The following is a 13,477-nucleotide window of genomic DNA, read 5'->3' on the forward strand; positions in this document are numbered from 1 at the left end:
GCTATAAGCTGTAATTTCAATAAGATGAGTAAGTTTTAGAGATCTAATATACAGCATGGTGACTATATAATAATGTATTGTATACTTGAAATCTGCCCTGAGAGTACATCCTAAATGTTCTTAGAACAGTAGGGGAAAAGGGAAATATGTAGTTGATGGATATGTTAATTAACTTAACTGGGAGATTTATTTTGTAAAGTATATGTGTATCAAAATGTCATGTAAAGAACTACAAAAACAACCAGAGAACAATTAACAAAACAGTAATAAGTACATACCTATTAATAATTACTTTAAATGGTCTAAATGCTACAATCAAAGGACAGAGTGGTACAATGAATACAAAATTAAGACCCATCTATTTACTGCCCACAAGAGACTCACTTTAGATGTAAAGACACATACAGATTGTAAATCAAAGACTGGAAAAATATAGTCCATGCAAATTGAAATTAAAACAAAGAAGCCAAGGTAGCAGTATTTATATCAGACAAAATAGACTTTAAAACAAAGACTGCAACAAAAGACAAAGAAGGGCGTTACATAATTAAAAAGGGGTCAATCCAAAAATAAAATATAACAATTATAAATATCTATACATCCAACATAGGAGCACCTAAATAATAAGCAAATATTAACAGAAACAAAGGGAGAAATAGATAGTAATACAATAATAGTAGGGCACTTTAATGCCCCCACTTACATCAGTGGATAAATCATGCAGGCAGAAAATCAAGAAGGAAGCAGTGTCTTTGAATGACATATTAGATCAGATGGGCTTAACAGCTATATACAGAACATCCCATCCAAAAACAACAGAATATACATTTCTTTTCAAGTGCACATAGAATATTCTCCAAGACAGATCACATGTTAGGACACAAAACAAGTCTTCATAAGTTTAAGATTCATTGAAATCATAGCATTCATCTTTTTTTTAAATCACAATTTCTAATATAAAACTAGAAATCAATCACCACAAAAAAAAAAAATCTTGAAAAAAACACAAACATACATAAGCTAAACAACATGCTACCACACAGCCAGTGGATCAATGAAGAAATCAAAGAGGAAATCAAAAACATATGGAGACAAATGAAAATGAAAACACAATGCTCCAAAATCTTTGGAACACAGCAGAAGTTCTAAGTAGGCAATTTATAGTGATACAAGCCTACCTCAAGAAATAAGAAAAGTCTCAAACAATTTAACCCTACACCTAAAGGATTTAGAAAAAAGAACAAAGCTCAAGGTTAGTAGAAGGAAGGAAATAATAGAGCAGAAATAAATGAAATAAAGACTGAAAAAAATAATCAAAATTGATAAACCTTTAGCCAAAATCATCAAGAAAAAAAAGGGCACAACTGAAATCAGAAATGAAACAGAAGTAACAACCAACAACCACAGAAATACACGGGATTATGAGACCACTATGAAAAATTATATGCCAACAAAGTGGACAACCTGGAAAACATGGATAAATTGCTAGAAAAATATAACCTTCCAGAACTGTATCAGGAAGAAAATAGAAAATCTGAATAAAACGAAATTCTATCAGTAATCAAAAAACTCCCAATGAGCCAAAGTCCAGAACTCAGTGAATACACAAGGTGAATTCTATGAAGCATTTAAAGAAAAGTTAATACCCATTCTCCTCAAACTATTAAAAAAACAGAAGAGGAAGGAAAGCTCCCAAATATACTTTTAAAGGCAAACATTACCTTGAATACCACAACCAAAGATGCTACAAAAAAAAAAAAAAACAAAACAGAAACAAACCAAAAAACTATAGGCCAATACCCCAATGAACAGAGACGCAAAAATCCTGAACAAGATATTAGCAAACCACATTCAATAGTACACCAAAAGGATAACTCATCATGATTGATTGAGTTTTATTTCTGGGGATGCAAGGACAATTCAGTATTCATAAATCAGTCAATGTGATACACCACATCAATAAAATAAAAAGTAAAAATCATCTTATCCTAATAGATGGAGAAAAACCTGTGACAAAATTGAATGTCCATGATAAAAACTCTCAATGAAGTGATTTTAGAGGGAACATATTTCAGCATAATAAAGGCCATATATTAAATACCCACAGCTAATACTGTCCTCCAATGGTGAACAACTGAGAGCATTTCCTCTAAGATCAGGAAGAAAACAAAGATGTCCACTCTCACCACTTTCATTGAACATAGTAATAGAAGTTCTAGCCACAGTGGTCAGATAAGAAGAAGAAGTGAAATGCATTCATACTGTTAAAAAATATATATTATTTGCAAATGACATGAAACTGTACATAGAAAACCCTAAAGACTCTACCAAAAAACTATCAGAGGCACAAAACAGATTATCAATAAAGTTTCAGGATACAAAATTAATATACAGGAATCTAGTGCATTTCTGTACCCTAAAAATAGAAATGAAGAAAACAATTCCATTTACATTTACAATTGTGCCAAAAAATATATATATAAGAATCAACAAAGGAGGTGAAAACTATACTCTAAATACTATAAAACACTGATAAAAGAAATCGAACATGACACAAAGAGAAAGACATACTATGCTCATGGATTCAAAGAATTCATATTGTTAAAATGTCTCTACTACCCAAAGTAATCTACAGGTTTGGTGTGGTCCATTTGAAAATACCAACAGCATTTTTTTCAGAACTAAAAGAAATAATTTTAAAATTTGTATGGAATCACAAAAGACCCTAAATACTCAAACCAATCTTAAGAACAACATAGCTGTAAGTATTGTAATTCCAAATTTCAAGAAATACTACAAAGCTGTAGTATTCAAAGCAGTATGGTATTGGCACAAAAATAGACACATAAATCAATGGAACAGAATAAAGAGCCCAGAAATAAACCCATATTTACATGGTAAATTAATCTATGACAAAGGAGACAAGAATATACAATGGGGAAAAGACAGACTCTTTAACAAATGGTGCTGCGGAAACTGGACAGTTTCATGCACATTAATGAACTAAACCACTTTCTTACAGCATACACAAAAATAAAATGGACTGAAGCCCTAAATGTGAGATATAAAACCATAAAAATTCTAGAAGAAGACATAAGCAATAATTTTCTTGAAATCAGCTTTACCAACATTTTTCTAGCTATGTCTCCTCAATGCCAAAGAAACAAAAGCAAAAATAAACTGTTGGGACTATGTTAAACTAAAAAGCTTTTGTACAGAGGTAACCATCAACAAAATGAAAAGGCAACTTATTGAGTGGGAGAAGATATTTGCAAATGATACGTCTGATAAGAGGTTAATATCTAAATATATAAATAACTTAATTCAATACCAAAACAAAACAAAATAATCCAATTTAAAAAATGAGAAGAGTACCTGAATAAACAGTATTCCAAAGAAGACATACAGATGGTCAACAGTCATGTGAGAAATATTCACATGACTAATCAATGCAAATCGAAAGCATAATGAGATATTGCTTTATACCTATCAAAATGCTAGAATAAAAAGACAAGAAATAACAACTGTTGGCAGAATGTGGAGAAAAAGCTAAGACATTCATGAAGACCAAGATAAGAGGACTTGCCTTATGAGATAGAGGACTTTAAAAGTCTTTGAAAACTGTAATAAGGAAGATAAAATAACTAATTATTGTCACAGGGTTATACAAATAGAATAGTGAAACAGACTAGAAAACCACCAAAGAGACCCATAGGTATATGGCGATGCCATACGACAGAGCCAAATAAGATCTTTTCAATGTATCTTGAGATCATGGATCTGCATCTGTTTCAACCCCAACCTCAGACCATACACAAAAAATAATAGCTGATGAATCAGAGACTTAATGAAAAAGCAAAACCTGAATGTGAAAACAGCATATTAGATCTTTATGGCCTCAGTGTATGGAAGGATTGCTCAAACAAGACTCAGAAAACACAAACCCTAGAGAAAAGATTATAAATTTATCATTAAAATGCAAAACTTCCTTCTTAAAAACATGCTAAGCACAGAGTGAAATAACACAACCACAGACTCAAAAAAGAAATTCTAAGTACATAGAACTGCTAAATAATTATTTTTCAGAATATAAAGTATTATTAAAATTCACACATGCAGAATAACAACAATAAAAACAATTAAAATGGACAAAAGACATTTCACTAAAGGAGAATCCCAAATGATTTACAGACAAATGAAAAGATGCTTAACTCCATTACTAATCTGGGAAATGCAAATTTTAAAAAGACAATAGCATCCCATTTCACACTCATGTCACACTAAAACATTATCAAATGCTAGCAAGAGAGTAGAATATCCAGAACTCTATATACTACTAGTAGGAACTATATACACTACACTGGTGTACACAGCTTACATCTAATAAAGCCATAGTTATGCATACTCTAGGAGCCAGCAATCCCACTCCACATTTTCCTAAAGAAAATTACACATGGGCACCAGGAACCACATACAGAATATGCATAGATGCACTGTTTGTAGAAACAAAAACCTGGAAGCAACCCACATGTCCAACAGAGGGATGGACAAATCACAATAGAGAATGCCAAGGAGACTGAATACATTACAGCTATGTGCTACCACATGGAGGCATCTCAGGAATCCAATGTTGAGGGCAGAAAAGTCACTGGAGAATATGTAAGTGGAATTGCTCTACGTCAAGTTCAAAAACACACGGTGGTAAACAATGCGTTGTATAAAGAGGCAAGCCTATAGTGATATTATAACAGGAAGCAAGAAAACAGCAACACAAAATTCATAATATTAGTAACTCTGGAGAAAAGGAAGTGGTAGGAAGAGGAAAAAGAGCTCCAATGATGACCAAGGTCATCAGTAACCTGCCGAATTTAGAATGGAAGCGGCCCCCTGTAGAAAGCCTTTCCATCACCTGCCATACATTGTTGTCCAGAGACTTGTTTTCCTCACAGCTTCCGTATGGGTCTCTAATTTATAGCACCTGTCTCGTCTTTGTGGGCACCTCAGCTCATGACCTTTGCTTTAAAGCAATGGTTCTCAAAGTCTGGTTTCAGAACAAGCATCTTCAACCTGCCACACCTGCAGGTGTTTAGACCCCTCTCTAGACCTCTGATATCCAAACTCTGGGGGTGGAGGCCTGCAGTCTGTGTTTTAACAAGCCCTCTGGGGGATTCTGATACTCAATTTGAGAACTCTTGCCCAGTCCCGGGACCACCCTGCCTGGCTAAAGTTCTATTTTGTGTCTTTTTCGGTCCTGCCATAAGAGGGAAGCACTTTCTTCTAATGGAAGCGGTAGTCCTTTCCAAGACCCAGCAGGACCCTCATGGGCCCCGATCAGAAGGGAGCCTCCTTCCATTTTTTTTCTTGCTCAAGGCCATTTTAGCCATGGTGCTGAGACTGGTTATCTAGGGTCAGAAGTTGACATCACAAGCTCCATGCAGGCCCCACAGGGCTCTTGTAGGATCTTTTTTCCCCACAATGGAAATATTAACATTAACTAATAAGGAGTATCTATCTTAATAAACTATTACGTCTACCTAACAGCCAAGGACATTTAAGGTAGGCTGGAAAACAGAATGCAGTTACCTTTTTGCCTCCCCTTCCAGAACACTGTCATTTCTCCCTTACTGTAGCTTTTACAGTAGGAGACAATTTCAGAGAAGCTCTCTTTCTCGGCTCCCTAGTACTTCCAAGGCTGAGAGAGGGAAAAAGACTGAGGCCCCTTCTCTGTCCCAGGAGCCCTCCTGCTGATCTCAGAGTCCGCAGGAAGTGAACAAGAGTAAAATGAATTCTAATGCCCATCTAAAATGCCGGTGCTTCATCTGATAAAGTTCTCCTAGCTCCATTTTTTTTTTTTCTATGTCAAGCTCTTTTTAACCCCAGCTATCTTTTTGTATGAATCATTCCGTTTGAGTGCTACATACCAAATATGAACACATGCACCCTCTCCTGAATTTGATGTCACTGATGTCAGTTTAAGGTTTGAGAAATAGTGCATACTGGAAAGTCTGCGTCACTGAGCCTTACATAGGACCATCACCCTACCCTTACTGACAGATACTGGTTTTGGAAATATAGGCACTAATTCCATGAAAAGGTGGCCTTTTCCTGATAGACAGGAAAGAAGTCCAATTTTTCTGGAAGTGATAAGTTACAGTGGACAATATACTGGCTAAACCTGGGTTTGAATCTTGCCTCTGCCCTTTCAGTCTCCTACCTCTGTGTCCTTGTGGGCACAATCAAGACGAAGAGTACTGAAGTCACAGGATTTTTGTGAGGAATAAGTGAGATAATACATATAAAGCTCCTGGCACGGTGTGTGTCACCTACTGAGAAGAGAAGGGACATATTCCCAATGTACTTCAGGAAACAGACCCATGTGTGAAGTACACTGGCAAAAAGGAAGAAGGAGACATGAAATGTGGGAGACACTCAAATAGTCCAGGTTAGAGATGAGTTAGTACACTGAGTAGGGAGAAGTTGTAAGTTAACTGGTCAAGTAAGAGAGGAAAAAAGGAAGAAGGTGAAAGAGAAGGTGGCGTGAGGACTGTCACCTGGGGAGGGTGGATGACAGGAGTGCCATTGAGAAAGAGGATGAACATAAAATCTTAAAAAATGAAACGGGGGGTGGTGTGTGTCTGGGTGGCTCTGTCATTAGGCATCTGCCTTTGGCTCAGGTCTTGGTCTCAGGGTCTTGGAATCAGACTCCCTGCTCAGCAGGAAGCCTGTTTTCCCTCTCCCATTCCTCCTGCTTGTGTTCCCTCTCTTGCTGTGTCTCTCTCTGTCAAGGAAATAAATAAAATCTTAAAAAAAAAAAAAAAAAAAAAAAAAAAAGGAGGGGGAACAAAGTTGGAGCGGAGGAGAAATATTACCGGAAGGGAAACTTACACCATTAAGGGCAAGGTATCAACATGAGTAAAAACCGAAGATATTAGAAAATACAGGATAAAGTGTGTAAGCCAGCCAGACTTTATGGGAGAGAAACAAAGAAAATAACACAAAAGCACCCTCATGTTTCAAAAGTGAGAGGATCATGAGCAGAGGAGGAGTTGAACTGAGTTGGATGAAGGTCCGAAGCAAGACTATGCCTCACAGACATCACTCCCTCTTGCTCCGGTGTCAAGACCCCCCTCCCCCATGTGTGCTGATGTTAGAGGCAGAACCACCCCAGCTCAGCACCCACTTGGTGAAGGTCCTGTGAGGAGCCAGTAGGGACAGGGGGATTTTTGCCATCACAAAGGGTGAGGTCAGAAAGGAAAGAATGAGTTCAGCAGAAGCTCAAGCCAATCTTTCACCAGGACTCTAGACCTCTCATTCCTCTTTAGGACTCTGGTTGAGTCACTGCAGGGGAAATGCAAACACAAATGCAAACACAATTCCTCTTTAGGACTCTGGTTGAGTCACTGCAGGGGAAATGCAAACACAATGGAGAAGCGTGGAAGAACTGTCTCTTGGCACCTGTGGGATGGCACCTAGGATCACTCAGTGGTGGTGTCCCTACTGGTCAGCTCATTCTTTCTGCCACTTACTGAAACCCTAGAGGGTTGGCAAGGAGTGGTGGGAGCAGAATGGAGAGCCAGCAATTGGCAGAGAGGACGCTGTTCCTCGTTAACATGTTCTAACCATCCGGAAGTTGGGGACCCGGAAATAAAACACATGAAACTCATTAGAATCAGAGCTGTTTGAGAGTCATGCTGAGGTCCGAGCTTCCTAAGTTAGGATACCTTCTTTGTGAACAGAGAAGGGGATCCTTGTCCACTGCTGTTTGACAATAGTATTAAAATCTAGACTATTCAGGGGATGGTTAATGTTTTTCACATAAATGGATTAGGCAAGGATCTTTCTAAGGAGTATTAGCCTGTTTTGCTATCATAATTAACATGGAGTGTAGCTGATTCACCTTCTCTCCTTTCTTTTTTAATGACATATAAGAAAATCCACTCTTCGGAGGTACAGTTATATGAGTTTTCACTAACAGAGAGGGCCCTGTAACTGGCACTGCAGTCAAGATACACAACAGTCATATGATCAAAACCTCTCCTCATGCTGCCCCTTTGCCCTCAAATTCCTTACCCTCTCCATCCCCCTCACAACCTATGCTCTTCTCCTTCTTCTTTTGACAACCAGTTGAGTAAGGCCTGAAATTTCTTTATGATTTGCTGGTATAATAACACCAACAGCAGTCATGGCAATAGTTAATACATATAATGCATTTCCAATGTGCCAAGCACCATTTGAGACACTTTATAGATGAGAAAACTGAGCCTTTGAGAACTTCTAGAAAAGGAAGAAGAGTCTTGTCAGGGTCACAGTGTGGCAGCCCCAGTGCTTACATTAGGTCTGCCTAACTCCTAGGTCCCTTCTTTAAACTCGAACTCTGCTTCTTTCTTTGAAGTAGAAGGAATATCTACCAATTTGAGAAAGCACAGTTGAGACCCAAGATCGCTTTACTCTAAAAATAAACAAAACTTACATAAGAATTTGGTTAATTATACCGATAGAGAAATAATTGAGTTGGTGTAAGAGAAAATGAAGCCAAGATCCTAGAAGACCTTCCCGGCAATCTTTTCAACATGCAATGAAGATAAAGCCCAGATAGGTAACTTCTTCCCCGATCAACTTGACCGGGTTTGTAAAGCAAAGCTGGAAAGCTTTCCTGATCAAATACTGAAATGCCATTTTGGGTCAATGCTCTGAGCAGCAACTTCCTCTCAAATTTACCAAAAGAAAAAGAAAAAAAAAGTGAACTGGGGTTTTTAATCTTCATCTTGTGGGTATTTCAGGTTGGAGTCCCCGACCCGGTCTCTGGTGATGGAGGCCCCCAAAGGAGTGGAAATTAATGCAGAAGCCGGCAATATGGAAGCCACCTGCAGAACCGAGCTGAGGTTGGAGTCCAAAGACGGAGAGGTAGGGGCGAGACGGATGCAGGTCCGGAGAGACACAGAGCCAACGAGCCAACCTTCCCCACAACTTTCCCAAACTCCCTTAGCATGGAAGTTGATCCTACCTTTCTCACAGGAGGAGCCAATCAGAAGGTTTCATGTCTGGAGCAGATATGTTAAACAGCACAGTTGTAAGCCTAACCCACTACATGTAAGAGTGAGGACTCGGTATTTGTGAAGTGCTGAGGTAATAGCGTAAACTACCAGGACAGAATGACGCACTTGGCTATGGAAATGAATGCGGTTTCTGAATTCTCCTTCTCTCACCCAAAAGCAAGATTTAGGTAACTAGCCTAATGAAGCTGTATGTCGCATGTATCTGGCTCAAGCTGAACGTGATTTGCTTGTGGTCCTTTTTAAATTTTACCTTGTATGTTTCTACATTGAGAATGGAGAGCAGGAGCCAGTAGCTATCCCCAATCAGGACAAGGCAAAACTAAAACAGGGTAGGAGTAGGCAACGAGAGGAGGGAGGACTGCTCATATTCCTTCTTCCACCCGATATAATCCCACTTGGGTGCACAGCATAGCTAGCTGCTTACGCTTGTGTAAACAAGGTCAGCCCAACCCCCAGGAGAAGAGGATTACACTGCGGACTTTTAAAAATGTCTTCATCATGTTCAGAAGTGAGCCTTTCAGTTTAAGGGTTTTAAATGGAGGAAAAAATGGTATATATTTTTTAAAGCAAACCTGTGTTCCACTTTTCATATCTGCTCAGAGGTTATCCATTTCCACCTGCTTGTGTGCACCAAATCCACCTCTTGATTGGTCATTTGCTGTATTTGTTTTAAAAGAGCTAGTCAGATAAAGCATTCACTTATCAAAACGGTCTCTTCAAACAGCCCCAAACTCCAAATCACACACATTTAGAAATAGTGACTACATTACCTATGCAGATTATAGCTCTCAGAATCCAGATTCCAGAGGAACTGATTATAATCTGAACAGTCATTTAAGACTGGAAAGTACTGCATATTCGCAAAGTCTTCCCAGGCACACAGACCTAGCTGAGGGTCTGAAGACCCCAGAGGAAAGATACGGTTAACCCGGCATTTCCAAATTGATTTCACTCTGGGATTCACTTCATCATCTGCATGATACACCTTTGCACACACTTTTGCTAATATAGACCAGTGCACCATTGTCTTGGTAGAACGTAAGCTTCTATGAGGGTAGAGATTTTATCTGTCGTGTTCAATGCTGAATTCTCAGTGCCTAGAATATTCATCACATAGTAGGTGCTCATTTAGGTTGAACATTCATCTCCTGTCTCTGAATGTCAAGAGAACAGATGGCAGCTTCTAACTACTCTTTCCTTCCTATTCGCTCTCTTTAGATTAAGTTAGATGCTGCGAAAATCCAACTACCTAGACTGCCTCACGGATCCTACACACCTACAGGAACGAGGCAGAAGGTCTTCGAGATCTGCGTCTGCGCCAATGGGAGATTATTCCTGTCCCAGGCAGGAGCTGGTTCCACTTGTCAGATAAACACAAGTGTCTGCCTTTGAGAGACCATCCATAGTGGACGTTGTCGGCAGCAGAAAGGCCATTTTTGGCTTTAGACCCTGGCTGCCAGCTATTTTTACTAGAACACAGAAAGCCTATCAAAGACCTTGTGCGTGTGTGTGTGCGTGTGTGCGTGCGTGCGTGCGTGTGTATGCGTGTGGGTGGATATAAATATATATAAATATATATAAATAAATATATATATCCTCTGTATAAAATGAGGTTTCAGTACAAAAGGAACCATGGGTGACCCTGTGATACACCGTCATTTCCATGTCAACCCCACCACCTACATGATAAGATCAAAAACACTGATGCAGACCCAACATTCCTCACACCCTTCCAAATCACACAGTATATCAGACACTTAACCGAATATTCACCAACATGTTTGAGGAGCCACGTGTCTTCCCCTTTAGTGTCATTACAGGGCAGTGATGGCGGGAATCTCCAAGTCACGCTCGAGCAGTGAGACCCTTGTATTGAAATAGACATTTCGTTTCCATTTTTAGCTTTAGGAAGGCTGGCCCACATCCCCCTTTTCAAGCGAGGGATGGGGCAGTGCCACAGAAGTCAGCTGCAGGAACACAAAAGGGCTGTTCTCCCTTCACGGCCAAATGTACTGGGACTTTTGTAGTTGCATGAATGTGGAGGATGAATTTCAGTGAAGTTTAAACTGCTCACCCAACTCCTGCTAGCCTCCTTCAAATATCACGTATTATCCCACAGTCAAAATAGGAGTTGTAAATCAGCACAAAATAGGATAACAGCTGCTCCTCAGTCGGCTGGAAGCGACTCCGTGGCCTGACAGGCAAAGAATACGTGGGTGGTGTGTCTCTGTTTAAAGGACAAAATGGCTCCAAGTCTGCTTCATCCTCACTTCTGACTTTATCCAGCAGACTCCAGCCCCAAGTGATCGGGTCCATCAAAACCGTTAAGAGAGGAACCCTTACCTGAAGAGAAGCCATTGAGGGACAGAAACCTAATTAAGAACAGCATAGAAAACCTAATTAATTTTTCTATGTATCCTGGGATTGGTAGGTAATTTGGAGACTCGCCTTTTCTTTCTAAAGGCATGCACAAACTCTGGCTTCCATCTTCTTCTATATATGTTTGTTGGGCTATTCATACTCCTAAGGTCACCGTTATGTTTTCTCCAAGAATAGTGACCCAAGAATCACAGATCTGAAATGCATGCCCCCAGAAATGGTCACTGGAAATTAATATAAACTGAGTCACACGTCTCTCTCAGGCTCACTGTGTTCCCATGGCCCAGCAGCATCATGACCCGATACGTGGAAGCGGCTCCCCGGTTCCCGCCATCAGCTACCTCTCACCCCTCCACCTTCATCTTCGTGCTCCAGGGTCACCCTGGCCAGCTCTTGTGCTGGGACAGGGGATTACACCATCTCTGTTCAAAGAGGGGGAAATGTGCCTATGCCTTAAGTCAATGCACTCAGCAAGGAGAAGCACATCCTGTTTATCTTGTTGTTACAACTGTAGTTTATTTTGGGTGATTGGAGGGGAATGGTTCAGTCATGAGTGGGCCTCTTAAAAGCTGGTAGACTAACCAAGTGGCTGACAGAAGTGGCCTCTCCGGAGCCCAAATGGAGTCATAACTGGCTTAGACAGTCCCGGACGCCATTTGCCAAGCAGCAGCCCCACGACCCTAAATGAGATTGTATTTGTAGGCCCGAATGACATTTGTGTTTTCTTCAAGGTTTTAATTTTTCTTACTTCACAAGCGGGGGGAGATTTGTCATTGGCAATGAATAACAGATTTGATATTTTTGAGAGGACACTCCAGCATCAGGCTGAGGTTTGCATACAAAGGATATAAAAGTAAGCTGTGTGTTGCTTAGTCACTTAGGAGCGGGTGGGGGCCAAAATGGGGTGGGGGGTCCTAGCCTGACCAGCAGCCCTGCTGGCTTCCAGACCCTATATTCCCTCCAGTCACTCCTCCTCCGTATCCCATGTAGAAGAATTGAGTTGTTCAAGGGCAACAACTGCTACTTAGTTTGTAGCAGTAGAGGCTAAAAAGGATAACCCTAAGAAGGTGCCAAGTTGCTTTGGATTGGCATTATTTTTATCCTGTAGGATCCGACTGCTAGCATCTGCCTGTATTACATACAGGGTTTTGCCAAATAGGAGAGCCGCCCTCCACCCCGCTTGGCTACGAGGAACATCTTCCCCATGTCATTCAGACAAACAATAGTAGCAGTGAGGCCCTCTGTAGCTAAATACCTTAACACAAAATGTTTTTGAGCAGACAGACCATCTTTGTGTTTTGCCATCCCAAGTACAGAATCTATGGATGACAAGAAAAACAAAAGGTTCCCTAAACCTCTTTCCTCTGATTTTGTTCTTATCACCATAGGAAAATCTGAGATCAGAACCTTGGGGATTTTATGCCAATAAAACATAGTGATGTGATCCTTTGCAGAATTCAATCCTAAAGGGCATCAGATCACAAATAGGAAAAAATAATAATAATAGCAAACCAAGAATGAAATCAAGCACCTATGGGGGACAGACATGATAAAAAAAAATTCTGATTTTCATTTGTACTAAGTGACTACAAAATGCCAGGTAATAGGCAGGAAACCTGGCATGGACTAAATTATGTATTTCAGTTCAGACTACAGAAATCAGTAAAATGCATTCAAAGTTCCTCAATGTATATTTTGTTCTCCCAACTTCCTCCAACTAGAATATTTGTCCATGGTCATAAGAGAAAGTTTTAATTCTGGGGAAAAAAATCTTCTACATTAAAATCCGATAAACTTTCATTTTAAAAAGTGAGATTCTTTCTAATCTCTATATATAATATCTTCTAGACAATCACACTCCAGCATATTAAACAGCAGGTGGCGTGACAAAAGAGTTCAAGTGAATAAATATTATAGAAGTTCTAGTATGCTAATAGTCTTCAGAAGATTTTTTTAAATTAAAAAGTGATCTCCAAGTATGTTTAGCACTCTGTTCTATTCGTTATGTGTTCAACAAGTCTTAAAAGTTCAGTCTTAAACTA

General features: G+C 39.6%; 1 protein-coding gene across 3 annotated transcripts in view; it reads left to right on the top strand.

Moving 5' to 3' along the window:
* SGCD (sarcoglycan delta) overlaps nt 1–12,877 on the top strand; it is a 576,749-nt gene extending 563,872 nt beyond the window's left edge. For all 3 annotated transcript variants that reach the window (XM_059174137.1, XM_059174136.1, XM_059174135.1), the window contains exons 7-8: nt 8,781–8,904; nt 10,275–12,877. In XM_059174137.1, coding sequence (XP_059030120.1) covers nt 8,781–8,904; nt 10,275–10,448 — 298 coding nt within the window. In that variant the 3' untranslated portion in view covers nt 10,449–12,877. The remainder of the gene's footprint in view (nt 1–8,780; nt 8,905–10,274) is intronic.
* Nucleotides 12,878–13,477: the final 600 nt, after the last annotated feature.

Source organism: Mustela lutreola, chromosome 5 (assembly GCF_030435805.1).
Source record: "Mustela lutreola isolate mMusLut2 chromosome 5, mMusLut2.pri, whole genome shotgun sequence".
Classification (NCBI taxonomy): domain Eukaryota; kingdom Metazoa; phylum Chordata; class Mammalia; order Carnivora; family Mustelidae; genus Mustela; species Mustela lutreola.